At 38.6% G+C, this 27,730-nt stretch overlaps 1 protein-coding gene across 1 annotated transcript; it reads left to right on the top strand.

Annotated features, from left to right (window-relative positions):
* Positions 1 to 720: 720 nt before the first annotated feature.
* LOC121950885 (HERV-H LTR-associating protein 1) lies at positions 721 to 16,745 on the top strand. Its single transcript, XM_042496972.1, is given in 16 exon segments — positions 721 to 796; positions 1,436 to 1,492; positions 2,300 to 2,380; positions 4,077 to 4,160; positions 5,582 to 5,665; positions 5,738 to 5,821; positions 5,900 to 5,956; positions 6,670 to 6,750; positions 7,653 to 7,682; positions 7,794 to 7,883; positions 8,559 to 8,612; positions 8,615 to 9,285; positions 9,288 to 9,768; positions 14,820 to 14,970; positions 15,688 to 15,770; positions 16,672 to 16,745. Coding segments are annotated over 16 exon segments (2,208 nt in total). The 3' UTR covers positions 16,716 to 16,745.
* The last annotated feature ends 10,985 nt before the right edge of the window (positions 16,746 to 27,730 follow it).

A 27,730-nucleotide genomic window follows, 5' to 3' on the forward strand; every position in this document is an offset into this window, starting at 1 on the left:
GAATGTAATAAACCTAATTTTTTTTTTTTTTAAAGCGAAATTGCCAAAAATCTGGATTTTGAGCAATGCATGTTTCAATTTAGTTTTCAATTTATTTATTTTTTGTCATATTAAGACGTCACGATTCAACCTGTCTTGGATAAAAATCCATTTTAATGGGATGAAAATTTGATTGAACTGAAGTGTTGATGCTTGGTGAAGAGATGCTGTGGTGTTTTATTACAACAAGCCAGAAGAAAAATGAGAAAGTTATGCAGTTTTGGAGCAAAGTTTAATAATTTAGGGTAAGAAATGTCCCCTTCTGTCTGATTCTGTCACAATCTCAGTTAATTTTTTATATGCAACTTAAATTTTGGACCAGAAAAAAAACATTTTATTTGGTGTTTCTTGTGAGGAGTTTGACCTCCAGCGTGTTTTCTGTCGTGGATGTGCAGCTTTCTCCTCTGCAGGCCGGCGGGGAGCTCAGGGGCCACTGGTTTCAGGGGTACGGACACGATGACATCATTGTTTAGGGCCCAGAAAATACTTTTCACACATACATTCACAAAACTTACCCCCCCCCCCCCCCCCCTCAGGATCAAAGTTTACCTGAGACACGAGTCCACCTGAGAGGACGAGCGGCTCAAAACAGGACAGAAGTTGATCCAGTTTGTGTGTTTTTTGTGTGTTTTTGTGTGTTTTTGTGTGTTTTTGTGGTTTCAGCGGCGCCTCAGCGGGGTCATGGCAGCTTCACAGCAGCGTCTCTGTTTCATTATCTGCGTCTTCGCCGTTTTGCTCCTCGTCCTCTTCAGCCGCGGTGAGTCTGAGAAACTTCTCTCTGCTTTCCTTCACAGATTTACTAAATGTTTTATTGTATCAGTGCCAGATGTTTTTAAAAAGTGCATTTTTTATTTTGGATGTGTAATATTTTCAATTCAGTGTGATCAAGTACAATCTGAAGTATGTTTCCAAAAATGAAGTTTTTTGCTCAGGATTGTTGTATTGGATTACATTGCAATGTGTTTGATTTTTAGTTATGAAGGCTGCAGCTTTGAGATTATTCTAAAGCATTTTATTTTATTTTATTTTACCCATAGTTAATCAGGTAAATTACTCAGGCAAGAATTATTGGGTTAAATATGGGTTAGATGAAAAAAGAAATATGAAAAAACAGCTGAATATCAATAATAATATTAATTCATCTTCTTCTAAAATAGTAAATAAAATAATAATTATAGCAACAATAAGTGTATACCTCTTTTGAAATTAAAATGCCCAAAAAACAAAGAAAAAAAACATAAATATAGCAAAACAGACTGAAAGAAGAAGCCAAAAGTGACTCGACACAGAAAGAACAATTAATGCAGATTAATTAAAGCTATAAAGAGGTAAGCAGAAAAACAAAATAAAAATAATCTTTTGCCTTTTTAAAAATATAATAACTGTTTGCTTTCAGCGTTCAGAGACAGACGGCAGGAAGAGAGAAACAAAAGAGAAATCCTGGACTCCACAGGTCAGTCTCATTACATTATTATTGTTGTTGTTATTGTTATTATATTGTTATTATGATTATTGTTGTTGTTGTTATTTTTTTATTATTTTTTTTCTGTAGATATGAAGATAATGCTGGTATCTGAATATTCTTGGCTACAATTATCATGTAGTGATAATCTAATATTGTTCCCGTCCTAAAACAGTGTTGAATTTATGATTATTAGTTTCGTCTGTTAAAAATAATTTTTAAAAAATGGAATTAAATTTGAAACAAGAAACTAGAGAGCTCTGTCGAGGCTGCACAACTCTCAGACATTTAAAATAAAAATAAAAATATGCAAACGAACACTTTTATTTAGGTTTGCATCAAAATGTCAGATAATTGTGGAATAACTGTAACAGGTGTAATTATTTTTTCATATTTTGTGAAAGTAGGACAGTTAAAGGAACAGTTCACTCCAAAATTATTCTTCGTAATGTTCCTTTATTTTGAAAACATTTGTTCTCTGATTATCCATAAATCATTTCAGCTCACAAACACATAACTAACAACGAAACGTCCTCCACATCTAAATGATCAAATATTTAAATTATTTAAAATTAAAAGTATTGATTAATATATTTGACAGCTCCCTTCACTGACCGTAGGTTTTTTAAATATATATCAGCCGAGGGACTAATTCCTCTGAGTAATTGGTACATTTTAGTCATTTTAGGACATATTTCAATTATACTGCCACGTTTTGCTGAAGCTGCTAATTCTAAAAATAAAGATTAAGACCAGAACGAGCTCCCGTTGACTTCACTGTCTGCTTTTATTTCCCAGAAATCCCAGCAGAGCACATCGACCCCGCTGCCATCGACCTCACCCCTCTCGTCAATACTTTAATAAATACAAGCCAATCGGGTACGTTGTCATAATATCAGTCATGTGCAGATCAATTCTGAGCCGTAAATCTTTCATGCAGCTCGTGATTAAACTGCAGATTTTTTTTCCTGCAGAGGTCAAACCGCTGCTCTTTAAAGGAGCAGTTCACTCAAATCGCACTCTTTCTCTCAGCTCTCCGTGCACGCTCACGCTTTTCTCTGCTTCAGCCTCCAAACCGTCAGCCTCAACACACACGTACGCAAACGTAGACGCAGCTCGCCGCCATGCGTCTGCGCCAAATTCAGGCTGTCAAGATCGGCGAGTAAACAAATACATCAGAATCAGAAATCCTTTATTGATCCGTGAGGGGAAACCGAGGTTTGTTACAGTCGAGAAAATTTTACCAATTTTACCAACACTCATATATAAGAATATAAAATATATAACAGAAATACAGAAAGAGTAAAGAACTGACACAGAATGTAAACTTTTAGATCTTCAGAGCGTTTAGATGTGCTGAGTGTATAAATAAAAAACTATAAACTATGAACATGTAGTATGTATGTATGTATACATATAGAGAGAGATATAGATATATACACATACATCTCTCTATTTATTTATATACATACATACATACATACATATACATACATACATACATACATATATACATACATACATATATATATACATACATACATATATACATACATATATACCAGCGGAGACATGGGCGGAAATTAGAGCGGAGCGGACACCGATGAAGACACCAGCAGAGATTGAGAGCGGAGCGGACATTTTGAGACACGGGCGGAGACACTGGCGGAGAATAAGAGCAGAGTGGACACTGGGGGAGACACCAGCGGAAGATGAAAGCGGACAGACATTCGGAGACACGGGCGGAGACAGGGGCAGAAAATAATAGCGAAGCGGACGTTTGGAGACACCGGCAAAGACACCGGCAGAGAATCAGAGCGGAGCGGACATTCGGAGACACCAGCAGAAAAACGGAGCAGAGCGGACACCCGTGGAGAAAAGGAGCGAAGTGGACGCTGGTGAAGACACCTGCAGAGGTTGAGAGCAGAGCGGACATTCGGAGACAAACATATAGGTCTAGCCTATATAGCATGTGTGTGTGTGTGTGTGTGTGTGTGTGTGTGTGTGTGTTCATATGTACACACACACACACACACACACACACACACACACACACATTAGATGATAACTGATAACATTACATTAAGCAGGCAGGAAGCTGACGGTCTGTAATCAAACAGCAAATAAAACTGTCACTCAGGAAAATGCCAAGTCATGTTTTCCTGCATCCCTCCAAATCATTTTAGTAACTTCAGATGTTGACTCGTTTCTCTCCTCTCCTCCTCCTCTCCTCCTCCTCCTCCTCCTCCTCTCCCTCCTCCTCCTCCTCCTCCTCCTCCTCCTCCTCCTCTCCTCCTCCTCCTCTCCTCCTCCTCCTCCTCCTCTCTCCTCCTCCTCCTCCTCCTCCTCCTCCTCCTCCTCCTCCTCCTCCTCCTCCTCCTCCTCCTCCTCTCCTCTCCTCCTCCTCGTCCTCCTCCTCCTCTCCTCCTCTCCCTCTCCTCCTCTCCTCTCTCCTCCTCTCCTCCTCCTCCTCTCCTCCTCCTCCTCCTCCTCCCTCTCCTCCTCCTCCTCCTCCTCCTCCTCCTCCTCTCTCCTCCTCCTCCTCCTCCTCCTCCTCTCTCTCCTCCTCCTGCAGGCTCCCGGCAGCTCTTCTCCCTCCTCAGTGTGACGTCCTACAGCTCTCTGGCTCTCCATAAACTCACCCTGCTGGTCTACAACAGTAAATATTAACTATTAATTCAAATGTCTTTGTCAAAACAGTTAACCCTTGAACAGACTAACATCAGTTTTCTTGTGCAGCATTAAGACGGTTTCTATGAGCGTTCACACCTCACACCTCTTTTTTTTTTTGTGATTGTCCAGTCATTTTCTTGTGATTTTTTTTTTTTTTTCCTGATTTCTTGCTAATTTTCGAGTCAATTCTTGTGAAGTTGCTCATCTCTGTCCTGTGTTTTTGATTTGGATTATGTAATTACATTGTGTTGAATCTCACTTTATTGTCAGTGACATTATAGAGTAAGAGAAGCATCCATTTCTGTATGAAATATAACTTTGTCAGTAGCTCCATCCAGTGGTTTGGATCTGTTACTGCCTGTGATGAACAAAACGTTTCAGCGTCTCACTGTTTAACCTCCCGCTGCAGTTTGATTGGACCGCACGCAGTTTGGAGATAATTAACGCTGATTAAAATGAAGCAAAAATGAATTCACAGACCTGAACACAGCACGACTGCAGATTAACCCGACATCATCACCAGTTAATACACATTTTAGTGCAGTTTTCAATTTAGAAACAATAAACCTAAAAAAGCTGAACAGTACTTAATAAAATGTTCAAGATGCTGGTTTTGACATAAACAGAAGTGAAAACAGTGAGAATCACTGAGTGACTTCTTACATGTGTGTAAAGCAATAATCACAAAAAATAGAAAAAATAAAAATCAAAGCTACAGTTAATTATATAAGAAGATAATGAGCAAAAAAGAAGAAATGGCCTTGAATTTAGCAAGAAATCTGTGAAAAGTACAAAAAAAAAAACCCACACACAAAAAATTTAAGAAGAAAACTAAAATAAAAAATACAAAGCAACGAATGACCAGGAAAAAAATCTTAAAAATTATAATAATTCTGTAAAATAATTTTAAATATACAATTATGAATTTATATAATTGGATTTTTTTCTAGGGCTTTTTAAAAAATATTTTCTAATCTCTTTTTTTGTGTCGGGCTTGTTTACTCTATATTTTATTCTTTTTTATGGTTTCAGTAAAATTAACTGAATGACTGAATTATGGAGAATCTCAGCAAGCTAACATTGTGCATAGCATGTTCTTATCAACAGAAGTTTAAACATATATACATATTACATACGTGATCGAAGCAGCTGGAAACTAAAAATCTGCTTTATTCATCCTGCTGCATGGTAACCACGGTAACCATAGTGAGCCTCTAATAGAGACAGGCCTTTATTTGTCAAAATGTGTCACTACGCCCTGCTGGTAAAAGGGACTGTGTTTAATTGGGATTAAGCTTTTATTTTAAGTGTTGCAGCATGTATTGATTGATTGATTGATTGATTTCTCGGTTCGCTTCAGACTCTCTGAGCTGACCCTGAATCTGTTTCTGTGTCGTCCTTTTGCAGTTTCCAGCATCAAAAGTATAGAAAACAACAAGTTCAGGAGACGATTCTGCTACTGTGTCACCAACGAGACCAACGATCTCACAGGTGAGCAAAGTCCGACGTTGAATTTGACTTTTGAGGATTCATCGTTTAATTTTCTTTTTTGTTTTCGGTCAGACTTCACGGCCATTCTGCTGGACGTGATGGGAAACTCAACAAGCTACCTGCACGAGCTCTTTAAGTCGGCCTCCATACTGTCAGGTGTGCGGAGGTGACGTCACATTCGTGTGTTTGCTGATATTTCCGCTCGTCATGATGTGTTTTGTGTTTGTGTCTCAGTGAGTCAGAGGAACAACTCCGACTGTATTTACATCTGCGTGATGGCCGGCAAGATGGGTGAGTGGACCTCACTGCATCAAGCTTTAAAATTATAGTTATAAGATTTTCTACTTTCATTAAGTATTTTTTTTAACCAACATCAAGCCAAATCGTAAATACCAAATATTCATTCATTTTCAGAAAAAGGCAACGAGCAACTTGGTAAAAAATGTGAAGAAATTAGTAGATTTAAAAAAAAAAACTATCTAGGGAGAAAAAATGGTATGGAAAAATTACTTTTCTTATTATCATAATTACATATTTAAAAAGATATGTCACAGAATTATTTAAAATTTTTAGCCCTTCCTTTGGGTCCTTCACTTCTTCTTCCTTTTCGTTTTATTTTCTATGCTTTTTTCTTTTTTTTATTTATTTATTTATTTATTTTTTTTAAATAAATCTCAGGAAATATTCTTCTAATTTTTCAGATTTCTTGCTAATGTTTTGGTCATTTCTTCTTCAGTTGCTTTTTGCTTATGTTTTTCCCCATGTTTTTGACCGAAATCAAGCAAAACTGCTCCAGTTTTTTTAAAGGGTTAAGTTAGAAAACAGAAAAAATATATTCATTTTGGGGGGTTGAAGTAGAAAAAACGTCACTCTCAGAAAATATGTAATCAATCTGACTGTTTGATGACTACTTAAATGTTTTAATGCACCTCAGAGAGTCACTGTGTGTGTGTGTGTGTGTGTGTGTGTGTGTGTGTGTGTGTGTGTGTGTGTGTGTTGTCCAGGCAGAGAGGTGCCTGAGCTGTGGGAGGTCGGCTCCATCATGCCGCTCTTTAATCAGACCATCGTGGAGGGACCACACCGAGGTTTGTCGTCTCCGTTTGTTCCTCGCTGTGAACCAGCCGGTGGCAGCAGAGACTCGGGATAAAACCTGAACAGCAGATTTATTTTTACTCAGAGGGACAGATGACTTTTGTCATATTTAACCACTTAAATCCTGAGAAAATTGGTTTGATTCCTTTGAAAACATGGTAAGAAGTCAATGAAATGACCTATAAATCAGCAAGACATTTGTAAAAAAGTACAAGAAAATTACCTGATAATAAGAAAACAAAAGAAAGGGTAGTTTTCTTTCAGGCCTACTTTTTTTTTTTTTAGCTTTTTGTGTTATTTCTTGTTTTATGTCTTGTAAGTTGCTCATTTCCACCTCCGTGTTTTTTTTTTAAAGAAATCAATTTTTTTAGGGTTTAAGACTTCTTCTCTATAAAAATAAGAATTTACAAATAAGATTATTTAAAAATGGCAGAAAGAATACATATTGAAAATGATGATGTGAGTAAAACACATTTTTAATTATTTGTATTTATTGTTTTTTATTTTAGCACTTTTTTCAGGTAATTTTCCTTTTTTTTTTTGTACTTTTCTTTTTTTTTTCACTTTTTCATTGTTAGGATTTTTTTTTCTAGGCCTAAAATTGTATTATTTTTTTGCTTTTCTTAATTTGATGTTGGTCATTGCCACCTCTCTCTGCTTTGAAAGAAATCAAGCCAGTTTGCTCAGGTTTCAAATTAAGTTCTGCAAGTTAACATCAAGCAAATCAAGATTTTTAGGGAAAAATAAGACTTTCAAAATATGATTATCTAAAACATGGCAGAAAGAACTGCAGGGAAGTTTAATGACTCGGGGTTTAAGTCTGAGGAAAATCCTATTTTTTTCTGGCATGTTGATGATTTTTAAAAAAAAAAAAATCTTCTTTCTTTTCAAGTAGGTAACGTGTCCTCCTTCAGACTCCCTGTCGGTGAGTAACTCATCACCTTTTCAAAAAAAAAAATCATTCAAGCATGTGTTGTCATCTTCAGGATGCTCTAAGAGGCGTTTAATTCTGGTTTCCATCTATTTTAAACCTCAGAATGGCACCAACTGCCCACGAATCTGAGTCACATCTCTCCGTCTGGGATGAGCTCCATGTTAACCAGCAGAGTCCATTCAACGGCACACGGTGAGTCTGCAGGAGGCCTCCGCTTCACGTCTCCACTCATCCTGCTCAACCTGCACACTCTGAATTAGCTTCTAATATTAACTTTTAGACCTTGTGAGCAGAAATAAACTCTGGGTTTATAGCTACGACAGGCTGCTGTTCAGGAAAGGTCTTATGTTTATACCTAATGTCACCTGAATCTCTAAAAAGATCAAATCTTAAACATAAGGAGGTGCAACAGTGTTTGTGATCACACTAAAAGCACTTGTACGCTCTTATTTTGTGACAAAGTTCATCTTTACGGGGTGTCCACACAAAAGGGTGTGTCTGTGACAACCAATCACACCTGTTAACCTTGAAACCTGAAATTGGCTTGATTACTTTCAAACATGAAAATCAGGCAACGAGCAACTTAGAAAACTGACCAAAACATTTGCAAGAAATTAGTAGAAAGTTCAAAAAAAAAAAAAAAATCAGTGAAATTAGTCCTAAAATAAATAAAAATGAAAGTAATTTTTTTTCTTTGGCAAATTACTGATTCAGTAATCTCATAATATTCAGGTTTTTCTGTGTAGATTTGCAACTTAAATCTCAATTAATTTTGGATTGTTTTCCAGCACATTTTTGTCTTTATAATCTTTTGCACACAGTTAAGCAGACTTTGTCTTCTCTCCTCGTTTGTGTTTGATTTATTAGTTTCACCAACAACGATGGATGAAGCAGCTGCGGCAGCAGCAAAGATCACCACGGCCCGCCGCTCGCTACAGCCCGACAACCCGCAACCGTCATTCCACAAAGTCAAACTACCAAACGACCAGAGACGACGACGACGGGTAAGACACAAAGAGCGACGACACAGGAAGTAACAACACAAGCAGAGATGACGGCACAGACGACCGCTACTGAAAAACCAACAAGTTTACAACCAATCACATCAACGCAACCAGCAACCACCCTGCAAGTCACCACTGCGTCTGCGACAACAGCTGCAGCTCCAACGCCAGAAAGAACCCCATCAACCCCAGTAAGAACCCCATTAACCCCAGAAAGAACCCCATCAACCCCAGTAAGAGCTCCATCAACCCCAGTAAGAACCCCATCAACCCCAGAAAGAACTCCATCAACCCCAGAAAGAACCCCATCAACCCCAGAAAGAACCCCATCAACCCCAGAAAGAACCCCATCAACCCCAGTAAGAGCTCCATCAACCCCAGAAAGAACTCCATCAACCCCAGAAAGAACCCCATCAACCCCAGTAAGAGCTCCATCAACCCCAGAAAGAACTCCATCAACCCCAGAAAGAACCCCATCAACCCCAGTAAGAGCTCCATCGACCGCAACAACAGCTGCATCAACTCCAGTTAGAGCTCCATCAATCCCAGTAAGTGCTCGACAAACCCCAGTACAAACTTCACCAACCACAGAGCAACTCCAGACCCACAGAGAGATCCATCAACCCCAACAAGAGCTCCAACAACCCCAGTAACAGCTCCATCAGTCCCAGTATCAGCTCTGTCAACCCCAGTAACAGCTCCATCAGTCCCAGTATCAGCTCTGTCAACCCCAGTAACAGCTCCATCAGTCCCAGTATCAGCTCTGTCAACCCCAGTAACAGCTCCATCAGTCCCAGTATCAGCTCTGTCAACCCCAGTAACAGCCACAAGTTCAACCCAGTTACCCGCAGCATCATCCAGACCAGCAACCACATCTCCAGTGATTAGTCTGAGCCGGCTGACCGCAACTACCCACGGGCCGAGAACAACGACCCAGCGGACGACTTCAGCACATCATCCCGGGAGACTTTCACCGGACCGTCCCACAGCAGGACTGATGGAGTCCAGAAGGACTACAGGGCTTCTCAGCAGAACTACAACGTCCAGCAAGACCATGGAAACTGAAAAACCAGGTAAAGATTTCTCTGTGGCTTTAACGTGAATGAGAGTCCACTGATTTTCTTTGTGATTTTAATCTCAGTGAGTTTGGGATTTGTTTTTTCTCTCGCAAATTATTGATTTATTAATCTGATAGAAATTCCATTTTTTTTGTTTAAATTTCAGACTTTGAACTCAGCTACTTTTTGATTTTTTTTTTGGCTTTGTAATCTCATAGAATATTCATGGTTTGTTTTTTCATGGAAATGTGCAATTTAGTCAGTGAATTTTGATTTTGTTTTTTGACCCCGCAAATTTCTGACTTTAAAATCTGGTTGAATATTTGAGGTTTTTTTCAACATAAACTTGTGACATTTTTTTTCACAAATTTCTGACTTACTCTCATAGAATATTCCAGTTTTTTGCATAACGTTGTAACTTTAATCGCAGCGAATTTGGGATTTTTTCTTGCAAATTTTTGACTATAATATAATAGTAATAATAATAATAATAATAATAATAATAATAATAATAATAAAAAAATTATAATAAATTATAATAAATAATAATAATAATATAATATAGTTTTTTTTGTAAATTTGTGACTAATCTCAGTGTTTTTTTTATTATCTCATAGAATTTTCATTTTTTCTGTGTAAATTTGTTACTTTGATCTTAATTTTATGTCTTTCTAATCTCATAAAATATTTAATTTTTTTGTGACTTGTAGTTAATTTAGGATTTTTTTTCTCACAAATTTCTGTTTTTATAATCTCATAGAATACTTTCTTGTGTGTAAATTTGTGACTTTTATCTCAGTGAATTTTGGATTTTTTTTTCTCTTGCAAATTACCGATTTAAAAAAATAGAATATTCTGTTTTTTTCCATAAATCTGTGATCTCTAATTGACAGAATTAGGCATTTTTTCTAACTTTTCTAACTTTTTCTAAATTGATGGCTGTGTATTCCCATTGAAAATTCAAGTTTTTACTCAAATTTGCCATTTGAGTCTCGAATATTTTATATTACCCCCCAGCTCTCTACTTTTTTAAAAAAATATATATATTTATTTTTATTTATCTATCACTGCCATAATACGCCACCCTACAATCCTGATGGTCCACTCAAGGATCTTTTCTCCTTTCTAAAGCAGATTGTCTGTCAGTCATGAAATTCGCTTGGAAACATATATACATATCTTTGTCTACTTGCTGAAAATTGAAATGATATTAATATTTAATAATGCATTTCATTTGTTTCTGACTTTTTCTCCACATACAAATAACAAAAGGTCAGATTTAGCAGCCTGTTCAGTGAGGACGTGGTCACTGTGACGGGCTCTCGTCTTCAGAGAATAGAAACCGGGAATCTGAGGTTATAAAAATGTCACTAATGAGACATCAAACACAGTTTTAATTATTGCTGACAAATAAAAAAAAAGGGGGGAGCTGCGTTTGTGAGCAGCCTGCTGACCTGCTCTCACAGAACAAACCGTAATCACATCACATCCATTCAGCGTCACCGCGCGACACATCCACGGACGCTGATTCAATAGAAGGTGTGTGTGTGTGTGTGTGTGTGTGTGTGTGTGTGTGTGTGTGTGTGTGTGTGTGTGTGTGTGTGTTAGGGTATGGTTAGTACAGAGGGAGCCTTGCAGGAGGCTAAAGTCGGTCACTATGGTAACGCAGGCGCTGCTCTCCGTTATATGAAAGCTTTAATGGTTTTAAGCTGCAAAGGTTAAAAGCGAATTAAGAGCAAATATTCAGCGTTCATCCGTCTGCTACATGATCAGAGAGCATGACGAGAAAAACTGAAGCGTACATGCTGCACGGTAAACAAGATGAGGCTAAACTGATTAAAAACTGAAGAGCAGTTTGAATCTGAGGATTTTTTAATGAGATATAAGTGACAAACAGCACAAATCTGTGCATACAAACGTTTCAGTAGAAATCTGGGATTCATCGACATTTTCGAATTCATACAAACTGTGAACAAATTTAGAAATTGTTCAGACCGTATACGTACGCACAAGCCTGTTTTAGAAAAAAAAGGTCTATTTATTATACTTAAATAAATATTTTGTTATTTTATATTTAAAGAAATATTATAAAAGAATAACGGATTAAAAAATGTAGTATTTAAAGTCAAAATTAGAAGAAAAAAAAACAAGATGCATAATACTCCTTGACAGTGATGGATTGGCAATAAGTACATTTACTTAACTATAACTTAAATATGATTTATTACTATTATTATTATTATACACCATATTCATATATTTTGATATATATAATGTGTTCGAAAACATTTTTTTACATTGATATGTATTAATTATTCATAAAAATATTTTTTTTATGTTTTGTAGATAAAAGTCAAAAGTTAAGACCATTAATTGTCATTTTAACTATTAAAAGATTTCTGCGTTAAGATTCTTTGATGATTGTAAAAAAAAAAAAAAATACATAAAGTGTCAAAAATATTTTTTGAAATTACAGTTTGTTTGTGTGTGTTTTGAATCTAATTGGGTATAATACCAAACTGCAAACTGTCTTTATGTCATTCAAAAATATGAGAAGAGAGTGACGAGCAACTTAACAAGAAATGACAAAGAAAAATTAGCAAAGTAATACAAAGTTAAAGTAAAAATTATATGAAAATTAGCATAAATTAAAGTATAGAAAAACAAAATGCGAAAATAACCTCAAGAAAGTGCTTAAAATACCGTTTCTCCCTTTTTTGTCTGTCATATAATTTAAAGTATATGATAAACAAAATTATAAACTACGTTTATAATTTCATAATGATTCATTTAAGTTCATGTGAGAGAAAAAGTGAATATTCATAATAAACACCAGTAAAACACTGAAGGCACACCATGTTTCACATTTCCCAGCATTCCCCGGCAGCAGCAGTAGATGGCAGTAAGGTGTCGCCGTAGAGACGTCCGCAGCTCCCCCTCCGACTTCTGCCTGGCAACAAACAGAAGGCCGGAGCATCCTGTGCAATTTGTCAGCGAGTCATTAGTGTGCAGTAAAATGAGCGTTTGTGGCCCAGCTGCACATCTCTGCACTCAGAGTGTGTCGAGTCCGTGTGTGGACGTTTCATAGAGGACGGACACGCACACACGCACACTTGAACTTATTTCTTTGTGAGGACCCTCATTGAAATAAAGTGCTCCATAGCCCCTCAGCCAAACCTTAACCATCACAAATAAATGCCAAACCTTAATTACAACCTGAACCCTGGAACGAAATGTTAACCCTCAAACAGAATTGAGGACCGGTCAAAATGTCCTCACTTTCCAAAAAAGTGTCCTCACTCCACTGCAAAAATACTTTTTTTGATCCTCGCTGTGTAGCGTGTACAAGTACACACACACACACACACACACACACACACACACATCCTTTTACTTATATATTTGAAGGACTCTCATTGAAATAATACATTCCTCAGCTTCTTATCAAAACCTTAACCATCGCAATGCCTAACCCCAACCTCAGGCCTTAACCCTAACTGCAACCTGAACATGACGTCGCCAAAGCGTTTCCTGCAGACTGCGAGTCGTGGTGTTAACTAGGAACGTAACGATTCACTGAACTCACGATTCGATACGATACGATTCACGATACCATGTTCACAGTATGATTTTCTTACGATTTTTTTTTCTTTCAAATACAAAATGAGATTACAGAAAAATGATGACTGAAAAATATTCTATCAATTATTTCAAACAAAAATGATAGAAAAGACTTTTGTCCATGTCAAATTAAAGGATCCCTTTTTATTTCTGAGGTATAAATGCAAAACACAAACTATACAATAAATGCATTTCTGGACATTCACAATGTCCCCTGCTCTTAAAACCCTTTCACCGGGACAGAGGAGGCCGCTGTGGAAAGGTTAGGGTTAAAAGGTTAAAGGGTTAAAGCTTTGCTTCAGAGGGGAAGCAGAGAAGACGAGTTTGAAGAACTAAGTTGGTCTTTTCTCACTCGTGGTGATAAGTTGGGCTCTCTCTTTGGCTCTTGTACTCGTTTGGGTGAGCGGGATCGCAGCTTGTCCGTGTGGTTTGGCCGTGTAATTTTTTAAAAAAAATATTTATTTGGCCTAGTATTTTTTTTTTGGCCGTCGTTTAGTCGTCGTGAAGGAGTAATGTGACCAAAGCGCCTCACCATGATGCCAGCTCTCATGCTGCAACATGTTAGTTGTACTATTTGTGTGGTTCAACACTCAGCATCTGCAGACTGTCTTTGTCTTTTGTTATCTTCTCACCTTTATTACTTATCGATTTAAGGAAGCTCGAACCCCGCCATACTTCGATTTGAAACTTGTATTTCATTATCGTCTGTCGCTGAGCCTTTGCTTCATCTTATTTATGCTGGCGAGCTGTCTCTGGTCTCGGACATGACATAAAATGCAAACAGATCGTGGTTATTTACATGGCCTCACATGATAAAATAAGTTTCACATAAAATGTGTTGATTAAATTACATTTCAGACTTATTTTTGTATTTATCTCGTGAAACATAATTCTGCACGGATTAAAAACTCACATCAAAAGGAGGCGTCGAGGATGAAAACTAACTTCTCTCATTTCCAATCCAGGCAACAACCTTATTTTTGTCAAACTTTGATTTATAAAAGTGTGTCTGTCGCCACGCTAATGAGTGCAAAATGAGCAAATAACTGCAGAATGAGGAGACGTTTCTAATTAAAATCCGCATTTGAATATGTATTTTTATGGTGATTTGGAGCCTGTGTACCTGCAGTGCATTAATTACGATTAGGATGCTTCAGCACCAGTGGTTCCTTTAATGGGAATTTAAGTACGGAGTCGACATTATGCAGAATGATTACAATGAGAGAATTTGAAGGACGGGGGATTTATTCTGTTCATAAATCACCTCCGTGGGCTTTCGCTGGTTAATTATGATGTCTTTGTTTTAAGCTGCTACCTGTGCGATCACATTTTATCTTTGCCATTAACCTCTTTATGACTTTGTTTTAGTTTGGCCGAGCGGACAGAGTCATTAGGAGGGTGGTGAGCGTGTGACTGACGTGACCTCTCGCTCTGTGTGTTGAGAGGTTGTCCTTGGAGGAGGTCGGAGCCGAGCGGCGCCTCCGGCAGCACGACCACCGTCAGCGCCCACAAGCTGCAGCCCTGCGTCCTCGAGCTCTGCAAGTTCTTCTCCCAGTGCCTCTGCAGACCGTCCAGCCACAAGACACGCATGAAAAGGTTCTCGCTTTCTACACTGAGACGACACGGCTGCAGATTAATTATGTGGATGTTGTAAAGGCGGATCGCCGGAGGAGCGGAGGGAGGAGGGAGGAGGGAGGAGGGAGGAGGTAGAACAAAAAAAGTAAAAAGTGTAAAAAATGGTTCCTGGACTTCAGGGTGTAAATAGAGAGACAGAGATATTAATGCTTTAAAACCTGAGAAAAGCTTCATTTTCCATAAAAAAAAAAACATGGAAAGAAAACCATTAGCAAAAAAAAAAAGCTAAGTAAAACAGAAAAAGTTTTCTTCTCCTCGAGCGAAGACCATGTGATCTTTCCGGTTTTGGAAAAAAAGAAATGATACAAAAACTGCGGCTGCTACAATAGCTTGGCTGTTTAAAAATGGCGGCAGGGGTTTGTGCTGTTCGGCGTATTCTGTGCGTGCCGCGCTTTGATGACGTAGTGACGATTTTGTTTCCACGTCAACTCTTAGTCTCATCGGCTTTTTTTGGACCCGAGGAGAGCAGGTACCAAAAAAGGTACTTTTTCCTAATGAAAAAAAAAAAAAGTAGAGTAAAGCCGCCACCATGAAGTGGAAACGCGCCTTCAACTGTGGATGTAATCGTGCCGACTGATCATCTTCAAACGTTAAAAAGCGTGTGACTGAGCTGATGTTCGAAACACGGTGCTGTTGGTGAAGGTGTCAGCCGTTCACAGAGATCTTCTCCTCTCACAGGTACTGCGACGACAGCCACCTCTGGTACCAAAAGCACACGTCTGAGGTGTGTCGCCGCGTCAGGAGAGTCTCCTTCTCCAGAAGTAAGTCTGCTGACGAGAACGATACGATGCGTCTGTCTGCAGCTTCTCTGCAGCTTTATTGAGACTTCACAGATCAGTCAGCTCAGATTTTCTGTTGACTCGCTGCAGGTTTATTACTACTGTAGATTAACTTCTGTCCATAGATGTGTCTGCAGCTCAGTCCCAAAAATAAAATGTCTGCAAACCTCAGACGAATGAATGAAGACTTTATTAACAAAAAAAAACTATTATAAACAAACAAAACAAAAGTACAATGTCTAAAAAGCAGAAGGGGTTAAATTTAAATATCCCTGCCCCTTTCTCTCTTTTTTCAGCACATTTTTTTGTAAAGTAAATAACTGTCCCGGGTTTTTTTACATTACAAATACTTACAGTACAATTATCCCCACGCATTTCAAAATAAAATATGCAAAATATAAACGCCCCTAACTCCCCCCCCTCCTCCTCTCCTCCTCCTTCTCTCCTCCTCTCCTCTCCTCTCCACTCTTCTCCTCCTCCTCTCTCTCTCCTCCTCCTCTCCTCTCCACTCCTCTCTCCTCCTCTCTCTCCTCCTCCTCTCCTCTCCTCTCCTCTCCTCCTCCTCTCCTCCTCCTCCTCCTCTCCTCTCCTCTCCTCTCCTCTCCTCCTCCTCTCCTCCCTCTCCTATCTCCTCTCCCTCTCCTCTCCTCTCCCTCTCCACTCCTCTCTCCTCTCCCTCCCTCCTCTCCTCTCCTCTCCTCCTCTCCTCTCCTCTCTCCTCTCCCTCCTCCTCCTCTCTCCTCTCTCTCCTCCTCTCCTCCTCTCTCCTCCTCCTCCTCCTCTCCTCCTCTCCTCTCCTCTCCTCTCCTCCTCCTCTCTCTCCTCTCCTCTCCTCTCCTCCTCCTCCTCCTCCTCCTCCTCCTCTCCTCTCCTTCCTCCACAGATCTGAAACAGCGATGTCTGACAAAGATGTGTAATAAACTGTGACCAGAGAAACAAAGAGCAGCTCATCACCACAGGAAGCGACTGAAACTCAAACTGCAGCTGAGCGACTGTCGGAGCTTTTCGACCGTCGGAGCTTTTCGACCGTCGGAGCTTTTCGACCGTCGCAGCTTTTCGACCGTCAGAGCTTTTCGACCGTCGCAGCTTTTCGACCGTCGGAGCTGAGCGACGCTGTGCGGAGACTCTTGTCCTTTGAGAGTCTGGATGGAATCTAAAAAAAAAAAACTGGAACTTTAAGTTTTTAGGGCCCAAAGAGACTGAAAGTTTGACCTAATCGTACCGAACACCAAAATCTGAAAACTCTGCAAAAACTCCAAAACATACGGGACTATTTATACGTTATATTTAAAAACCGAACTCTTCGAATCAGCTGATGATTTTGTGATTTGAAATAGAGCCTGGAATTTAAAAAAATAATAAAATGTACAAACTGTAATTTTTTAAGAGAAACCGATTTAGATTTTTCTTGTTTGCGTTTAATAAAAGTTTGGCTAATTTTCCCAGCTGCCCCTGCTCCGTCTCTAATGCTGCTTTTTAATCAGATAATCAAAGATTATCGATAGTACAGATTATCACCAATAATCTTTAATTGGCCTCCGAATATTAAAACATTACAGCTTTCAAAATTCATCAGTCCTAATCATTAATATCAAATATTCTTTATTTTTCTGAATTTTAATCATTTAAATACCAGACTTTTAGTCATGATGCCACCATGTTTTAACATGAAAAAATTAATTTAGCGTCTGCTAAATGAAATTGTAGAATTGTAGAAAAAAAAGCCAAATAAATTATTTTCAATACACTAAATGCAAAGTAGATTATTATTTTTATATGTACATATGTGTTTTATATGTTATTAATTTTTGTGCAGTATCAAATACTCACACTCATACTGCTCTGCACACAAAAATTATAATATTGTACATTAATATGATTTTCTGCTTTCACTGAGGTTTTTTTTTTTAAAACTAGCATCAGTCCTAATTATAAATATCAAATATTCACTAATTTCCATAATTTTAACCCTTTAAATGCAAGATTTTGGCATGATGAAAGAAATATTTTCAATATACTACATGCAAAGTAGTTTTAGTATTATTATTTTTTGGATGATGACAGTCTGGGATATGTCAGTGATCAGCAGCTACATTGACTGTGACAGGTCACCTAGTGGAAATAGCATGTATTTCCTCCATATGCCAAATATGGTCAAAATGACCTCATCAGGTGGAAAATAGTCAAAAGCCCAGAATGACACCGAGAAATAATACAAGTCCTGAGTGTGAAGGCCAGAGTGTGGAGGCCGCAGCATGTCTTCATGTCCACGATATCAGACACAAACATCTGTCCCGTCCTCCCCCTCAGACGCACCTGTCCCACACAATGTCCCACTCTCAGCCCGCCTCCTCCTGTGAGCTCCTGCGCTTCACTGAGCCTCCTCCCCTGCAGGGAGTCATTGATCTGAACTCCCCGGAGGATCAGATAAGACCAGGTCGACCCCTGGGTCGCAGATCCAGCCCCCCGCGGCACAAAGACCACTCTGTGGGTCCCTCCGTCAGGACCCCACCTCCGCTAAAGCCCCAAATACCTGCACAGGAACCAAACCCTGATAAGCTCCTGCTCAGGTGTCACCTGAGAGCCAGTAAGACCTGAACTGAAGGTGGACTGATGCGCGCAGTCAGTGGAGCTGAGAGTTTCTTCTGTTGGGAAACAAAAAGCAGCAGAAAAGGCCTCCGCCCTCTTTAGTGAGACCGCCGACGATGACTCCGAGTTTAACACTCGTCTTTATTCACTGAAGAGCTCAACTTCTGCAGCCGCCGGCAGCAGACAAGGTAAGATCCTCCTCAGCGCTCCTCACTGTGACGGCTTACCTGCTGCACTCAGATTTTGTTGAGGCTTTTAATTTGTAGTTTTGGGTCTGAGTTTTATGGTGTTTTATACTGTTATTAACCCTTTCACACCTGGATCGACATCAGTTTTCTTTTTTCAAGCATTTTAACCTTTGAAAGCTGAGAAAATCTGATTGATGAAAACATGGCAGAAAATTCAACGAAAACATTGGGGGGAAATACAGTGAGCACCTTTGCAGAAATTTTTTAAAAATTTGAAAAAAAAAACCCCCCAGAAATTTGTTACAGAAATTTAGATATGCTTAAAGATAATCACAAAAAACAACATTATATATATATATATATAGGAATTAATTTATTTTTCTTTCCTTTTTTTTGTCACTGAGTATGCGGTAAATTTATTGCAACTCTTTACAAATTTCTGTCACATCTGTGGACCATTTCTTGTTAAATTGTTTGTTAAAATCATGCCAAAATACTCAGGTTTCAAAGGGTTAGCGGTAGTTTGCAGAGTCCCTGAGTAAGTAAATGATTTATCTCTGACGCCCATGCATGAACCAAAATATGACACACAAGCAAGAAAACAGGAAATCGGAGCTTTTATTTGAAAGCACCTGCTTATTCAGCTCTCTGCACAAGTGACACACACACTCTCGTACACATATTTTCAGTAAAACAGGACGTGGAAGTGTTGGAAAATAGCTCGGAGGTTCCCTCGGTGTGGGCTCCTTTCATTCAAACCTCCACAAATCGTCTAAACGGCTCTTTGTTGTCACTGTGATGCATTAACGTGCAGAGTCGACCACTTCAGCTTGGAAGTGACATTAACGATGAAATAAAGCTGGTATATGCGACTGCGTTAACGAGACAGCTGACCTCTGCGCTGCAGCGGCGCCTCAACTTACTGATAACTTCCCCGCTCTTTGTGAGTAACAGTAATGATACACTTTGTCACGTCGGTGAGCGGAGGGAGCCACAGGTGGGCCGAGCTGTTTGAAGCCATTAAAGACACTGAAGCGGCGAGCGGAGAAGGTCGTCTGTCTCTGCGGCGGTAATCGGTGTTGTAATGACGGGGTAATTTATGGAGACTTCGGGGTAAATTCAGGTCTTTGTTACATAATGGACAGAAAATGGTGACATATCTGGTCCCCTGTGATGAGCATGTTTTAAAATCTGCAGTGGCACCGTTGGGCCTGGGCATCCGAGGCTTCAGCCCCCGAAGATTTGTAAAAATATATATATATATATATGAAATTTCATCAATAATTTTGGTTTGTTAAATTTTTACAGTTTCTGGGAATACATTTTGGTAATTTTTATTTTGACGGACCATGGGACTGGGGGGAATGTTTCCATTAGAAATCAAAAAATTTTATAAAAGAAAAGAAATTGCCAAAAAGTAAAAAAAAGAAAGAAAAAAAATCTTAAAATATTAAAAGAAAACAATTGCTGTATATTTTTAAAGAAAAGAAATAGCCAGTTTTTGTTTTTAAAATCACCAAAAATTTTAAATAAAAAAATATTGCCCAAAATTTTAAAAGAAAATTATGCTGAAAGAAAAAATAGCTGAACATTTTAAAGACAGAAATTGCTGACATTTTTTTAAAGAAAAATTGCTCAAAATTTAAGATAACAAAGAAAAGAAATTGCCAGGTTTTGTTTGTAAAACCATCAAAAACTTGGTTTAGAAGGCCTGTTTTCTTTTTCAGTACAGTTTTTTTTTTTATGACTAATTGCAAATTATTCTGTTTCTACTTAGTACTAATTACTAACCCCTACTAGTGTTTTTAATCTCACAATTCATGTTTTGATGTTTTAAAAACAAAGTTTTTCAAGGTATAAAGAGGTGCCAGAGTGCATTAAAAAGCATTAAAACAGCACTTTTTCACCAAAAAGGAGGATACCCCCGGACCCCCCTACAGAGGTCCGGGCTAAGCCCCCACTAATGATGATAATAATAATAACAATAACAACAATACACTTTTAAAAAATCACATAAAATATGTTCCATAATAAACTCTGTGTTTTTCCTCTGAGTTGAATCTTCATTAATAAGCAAAATTCTTCTCCCTCTGACTGCAGGACAAACAAAATGCTTCTGCTGTGGGTTTTCGTGCTGTCGTCTCCTCCAAACGGTGAGTTCCCACAAACACACTCCTGAACAACATGAGCGACATTCATAACAGGAGCGTTTTTTTTTTTTGGATTTGAGGACGCTGGGGGCTAAGACTTTTTAAAGAAATCATGCCTGTGAGTTGGGAAGGTATGTTTTCCTTACAAACTTTTGGTGATTTTTCCCCTTAAAAGTTTTGGTTATTGTCAAAAACTGTAGGAATTTTTTTTGAAAAAACTTTTTGGCAATTTTTTATTTTATTTTTTGCTGATATATAAAATATGTTGACAATTGTCTTTTTCATTTAAAACAAATAAAAATGAAAAAATGCAGATTTTTTTCTCCCCAAGAATATGTTGCCTTTTTTTCGTTTTAAAATATTTTGTGATATTTAAAGAAAACATGCTTTTACAAACCTGTGTACTTGCCAAAATAAAAATTGCCAAAATTACATAATTTATTATGGCGAGAAACTGTAATAACAAAAATTATATTTGGATTTTCACATTTCTGACAGTCCTTGAATGCATCATGTGGGACAAACATTTCATTCATTTTCCTTGAGTCACTCAGAGAAGCTAAAAGAAGAAATATTTGTAGCTTTGAGGATTATTTAATAATGTGTCATTATTGTCTTTGACTTTAGCGCTTTCTGCCAGCTCCGTCTTCTGCCCCGACCCAGCGGCCAGCGACCAGAGCGCAGATCATGTGACGGGTGAGCATGAAACATCTTCTACAATATGACTCTGATTGTCTATTGTAGGATATTTCTCAAATTTTAGGACATTTCTAGAATTTTAGAGTCTTGGATTTTAGGACTTTTCTGGGATTTTATCATTTCAAGGATTTTAAGACATTTCTAGGATTTTTGGACATTTTTAGGATTTTGGGCCATTTCTAAGATTTAGGGCCATTTCTTGGATTTTAGGATGTTTTTAGTATTTATTGAAAAACTCTGAAAAACTCTCATGGATTTTAGGAGATCTCTAGGGTCTTCTCTAGGACCTCTGTCTGGGATGTGGGGGATCGTCCACCAGCGCTTTTTTGGATCAACAAGCTCTATGTTGATGCTGTTTAATGCACTGACACCTTGATAGATACTAAGTGTGTATCACTGTATTTTCATTGTGAATTAGAAAATGGTTGGTTGGGGGGGGGGGGGGGGGACCTGGCACCCTACTGGGGCTCCGTTTTTTTCAGTGGTTTTACATGAAAAATTTGGGGTCTGATTGCTCTCTTTTTGCTTTTGGAGCAGTTTTTTAGCAACTCCATAAATGTGAAACATAAAAACTGTGTTCAGTGAAAGGTTTGTTTTTGGTTTCGGTCGCAGCGTCAGCGGGCTGGAAAACAGCAGCCATGTCTCGTCCGGGTCACGCGGTAATTGTTCAGACTGACACCTTGTTTCCCCAAACAATCATCCAGCTGCTTTAGCGCCGCCTGACTTTACGTGATATTTCTGCTGTTGTCGACATCGAGGTCGACTGACTCACCAGCTGCGATGTTCTGGGACACCTATCGTCCTCATCAGCGCTGCGGGCTCACCTGCCATGTGGCGAGCAGTGGCCTAAATAATTTTCTGCCCCGCATGCTCCTCTGGACTGGTGTTATTGGAACCTGCCAGCAGGATTATCTGTGATTAAATCACTCTGCTCTCCACCTGCACGATGGAGGAAATGGGTTTTTTTTTCTGACCGCCTCTGTGTGTTTGTCTCTTCTTGTTTCCTTCTCTCTCGGTGCAGATTGTCTCGGCCTGCGCTTCACCTGGCTCCACTCGGTCTTTGATAATTTCCCCTCGCTGCTGAGTTTTGCTCTGAAGCTCCGCTGTGCGACGAGGCTTTGTCCGCGCGACCTGGAAGATTACGGCTGCTCCTGCAGATATGCGGCCGCCGGAGACCCCGTAGATCCTCTGGACACGTGAGTGAGACTCTGATCTCTGCAGGACGCGGCTGCAGAAGCTGCTGAATTTGGGATACAGCATGGTGGATTAAATAAATTCAGAGGCAGACATGAGAAAAGGCAGCTGTGAGTTTAAAACTGTAATGAGCAGAAAGATTTTTGACCGCAGGCTGGAGAGGGAGGGTTCAAAAAACGTGAGAGTCTTTGCCACTGATAGACGAAGTGACGGTCTTTGGGTTCGCTTGGCCTGACAGAATTTACGGTTAATCTCAAATTGATGGCGACCAATATACAACAGAGCTTTTGCACATAGAAATTGTCACATGATGCTGTGTCTGTATTTGTGCTTGTCAGTAGGAAAACTGGCTCCCTCATGATGCAGCAGGAGCTACAAGAGCTGTTATTGCATGCAGCAGGAGCTACAGAGCTGTTATTGCATCACATAACTCTGAGAAAGTTGAGCGGATCATCTGGAAGTTTTTAACCCACAATTCCTCTTTGAAATTGAAGTTTCCCACAATTCCTCTGTGAAATCGTGGACTACAGCTCCCAGAAATCCCTCATACGTGGCCGCTCCCACGTATAAGGGGCTCGCCTTTCCATCATGGCTCCATAACACGCCTACGTGGCCTTGGATTGGAAATAATGACGGCTAGTGCGGTGGCTGCAATAGAAATAAAGCTGCATCAGAGGAGAAACTGCAGCCTGCAGAGTGTGAGTTAACACACGTCTGTCTGTCTGGACATTTATCTGTTTTTCTTATTTGTTAATCCCCACTGATTTTTGCAAACATGAAACTTGAACAACTCGAGAAAAAATTACCTCCAAATTAGCAGAAAATTAGGGGAAAAAGTGCAGGAAATTTGCTTAAAAATGAACAAAAATAGCTAAATAAAAAGGAAAATGAAAAAACAAGAAAAAAGGCAGAAACTTTGAAATTAGATAAAAATTAAAATAATAATTCTGTAACATTATTGAAATATAATTCTATATAAATATTATTTATTTATAAGTATCTGGACATTTTCCCTAATTTTCAAAAATAATTTTCTAAATATACACATTTTTGAAAAGCACTCCATAAATAAAATGTATTATTTTATTTTATTTATTTTATTTTTTATTTTTTTGCAATTTTTGACAAGTTGCTTATTGCCTTTTCCCTCAGGAAAGAAATCAAAACTAATTTGCTAATGATCGAAAAGGTGTCTGAGTGCAGCACAAGAAAAGTGATGTGGACCCAAGTTCTAAAGGGTTAACAGTCACATACACTGAAAGAATTGCCAGAATATTAAATACCAAAATACTAGACCATTTTTAATTTTATGATGCAATATTATTAATCACTCAGCTCTAAATCTGGAAACTGGAAATAAATATTCTCTTATCAGCCCTTAATAAGTGAAAGCTGAACTCTGTGTTTGACGTCTTCGCTCAAAGATTAAAAAGACTCCACACTTTTCTCTCCTCGCCGCCTGACGGAGCAGAGACCCGCTGACAGCGTGGATCTCTCATTAGTGCGTCTCTGTGTTTCAGATGTGCTCAGCAGCAGCGAGCAGAGCGGCGGCGCCTTCACAGCAGCAGGTGAGTCCGAGTGACGTCAGCTGCAAACGCTGATCGAGTGACGCCGAGTCAGGGAGCTCAGAGGACGCCACCGCTACCCAATAATGTCCCGTCAGCTTTCTGCAGACGGTGCGTCAGTTTGCGAGCGGGTTGGCGATGTCGGATCAGACGAAGGTTGATTGGGAAGGAACGCAGACGGCTGAGTCACACCTCTGTGGCTCTGAGCCAATTAAAACAATGACCTCTGGACGGTTAATCCTGCAGCTTCCTGCCCACGCTCAGCTGGAGGGAAAAAATCAAGGCTGAGAGGAGCAGGAGGAGTCGAGGTAGAAGAGTTTATTAGAGAGGAGAACTTCAGAGGAAAAGCTTTGTCGAGCCTGTCGGAAACCCGTCAAGTTCAAGAGTTTTTGTGCTTTCTCGCCGGAATTACGTCTTCAGGTTTTATTTCCGTCCGTCCCACTCTCGTCAACGCAAATTCTCAAGAATGCCTGGTGGGAATTTCTCAGACTCAGCGATTAGCTGATCCGATTTTGGTGGTCGTAGGTCAAAGGTCAAGGTCACGGTGACCTCATCCATCTCATTCTGGCAAATGCAATATCTCATTAACACCTTGAGGGAATTATTTCAAATTTGACACAAATGTTCAAGTGGACCCGAGGGTGAACTGATTTGATTTTGGTGGTCAAAGGTTACACTGACCTTGCATTTATCTCAGTCTTGTGAAAGCGATATCTCAAGAACATCCTGAGGGAATTTATTTAAATTTAGCATAAATGTCAACAATGAACAAATTTGTTTTTGATAGTTAAAGGTCAAGGTCAGAGTGACCTTGTGTGTCTTATTCTGTGAACACAATATCTCACAAATACCTTGTGTGATTTTTTTTCCCACATTTTTCACAAATGTTCACTTGACCTTGACATTAAGATGATTAGATTTGTTTTTTAAAGGTTATGGTCACTGTGGCCTTTTATCCATCAAATTTTTGTGAACGCAATATCTGGCCTTGAGGGAGCTTCCTGAAATTTGGCACAAATGTCCACTTGGATAAAAAAAAATTAAACTGATTAGAATCTGGTGGCCAAAGGTCAAGGTCGCGGTGACCTCATAGAACATTTTTTTGGCCATAACTGAAAAATGAATATGCTCAAAGTTCACAACAAATGACATTTTATATCCAAGAGCTCAAAGGTTAACTGACATTGTTTTTAACGTCATAGCTCAGGAGCAGCGATCCTGAAACTCTTCCGTGGCGTCACGCGTCCGTGTTTTCATTGACTGTAAGTTCGCTGTCAGTAATTCTAGTTCTGCTTAAATTAATTATTTACTGCTTGAACTGCTTAAATCAACTTTAATTCTGCTTTGTTGGAGGAGTGTAACATGTCTCACATGTTTATCTGTAAAGGCCCAAAAAATCACAGTGTGTGAGGAGTCCAAACAAGGGTGTAGTTTTTATTTTCGTAATTTCAGAAGCACAGTGTAGGCACGGGGGTGTGGCCCCAGGACATTTTTATCAGCATCAAACACTTCATTTCCGTCATCGTGGTGAATTTATGCACCAATTTGTTTATTTTCTGCATCGGTCTACAGTGGAAACGTCGCAGTACTTCCTGCTTCTAATGTTCATGTTCTTCTTTTGGTTTTACGGCAGATTGCAGCCGTCGCCGCTGACGTTGCATAATCCCAGCAGCTACTTTAAAGGAGGCAGTTTGCATCAAAAATTTAAATAAAAATCGAGCTCACAGGCAGGTTATCAGACTGGAGTTAATGTTGAAGGAGGGAGCAGAAAAGCGCAAAGTAAACAACAAAACAGACTTTTCACGTTGTTTTGAATTTGCTTACATTCAGACTGAAAATAACTGCATGTACGTTAAAAAAAAACATCAAGGTGTGAAATGCAGTCTAGGAAATTTAGCCGAGTGACGGACTGAGTGCACTTTTTTCTCGGCTGAATCTGTTACTTTCGTGTTGCTGTGTGTCTTATGTTTTGTCGTGGACGATGTGTCTGAAACGTCTGTTTGCTTTGGGATTTGATGTTGTTTGTCTTTATTGCATTGAGGTTGTTTTTTAAGAATATTTATATTGTTTTTAGAATATTTATTACTGCCTCTTTAATTTGCACAGAACTCAAATGCACTTCATGAGCTGGTGAGGAACGGCATTTCGTTTTATTCTGTGTACGCGAATATAAAGTGAAATGACAATAAAACTGAATCTTGATCTTGAATCTTGAATCTTGAATCTTGAATCTTGAATCTTGAATCTTGATGCCAGAACTGGAAAGTTCATCTCAAACCAAAACTGCAGAGATTTATAATGGACATTATTAACATGAAAGCGTTTCATAATTCTGAAAAATGATAGTTTTACTCTCTGTCTTCAGGTTTGTGCAGTAAACAACAGAAATGCATCACACTGCGATTGTTATTAATAAATTATGTGACCATTTGAGTCAAAACAGCCACAGACTTTATTAAAAAACGGACTCTTTGGAGATTATCTATATACAGAGACACTGAAATCATCCTGCTGGTCTCATCTTGTCCTCTTTCGTCTTCTGTCCAGATGTCCTCTCATCAGTAAACGACTCTGTGAGCTTCCAGCTCTTCAACTCTTCCTCCACGTCCACAGGTAAGCACACTGTTTGTGTCCGACTTCAGTTATCTGGTTTCAGTGATTTGAAAAATATATTTTTTCTTTACTTTTTACTCTTTTTTTTACATTTTATGTCCTAAAGATTAATTTGTTTATTTAAAAAAAAAAAAGTCAGATTAATATAAATGAACAAATGATCATCACATATATAGAAATACACAATTATTCATAATTTTCAGGTAATTTCTGTAACTTTTTACTAATTTTTTTTTTTGCAGGTTTTGGGACATTTCTTTTCAAGTTGCTTATTACCTTTTCTCACATTTTCAAAAGAAATCAAACCAACTTTCGCAGTTTTCAGAGGTTTAAATGCTCACGAAGGGTGATGTTGATGGGTTGAAGGGTTAACCAAAAAAATAATGCGCTCTTCTAAGACTGTAAATATAACAATAGCATTAATAAAGAACTGATCAAAAAAGTTCTTTATTAAAAATGCTATTATTATTTTTGCAGTCTTAGAAGAGCGCATTATTTTTTAGAGCACTTTTGCAGACACTCAAATTCCCATCACACAACTATCAAGATCATTTAAAAAAACGCACAAAACTAAAACACAACAGCAGAATCACACTGAAGCGCAGAGAAAACCACAAACCGCTGAAACAAGTTTTAAAAACTAATTTTTTAAAGAGAGATTGTTACAATTAAACTTTCTTTGAGGCAAAATGTTCCAGTATTTTACAGGAAAAAAAGAACATTGTGGAAATCTTTGAAAGAATTGACAAAATTTTGTGCAGTAGTAAAATGTTTCTAAGGATTGAAAGATGAGCCGTCAAAGGTTTTAGTCCCTGATGTTTTAATAGCACATAATAAATTTAAAAAAGAATAACACTGATGGGGCACAAATCTGTGGATGCACAAGCAAAAAGAGAAATGTAAAGTTAGTTTGAGGAGAAATGCTGATTAGAATTCAGTATCTC

Source organism: Plectropomus leopardus, chromosome 12 (genome assembly GCF_008729295.1).
Source record: "Plectropomus leopardus isolate mb chromosome 12, YSFRI_Pleo_2.0, whole genome shotgun sequence".
Lineage (NCBI taxonomy): Eukaryota > Metazoa > Chordata > Actinopteri > Perciformes > Serranidae > Plectropomus > Plectropomus leopardus.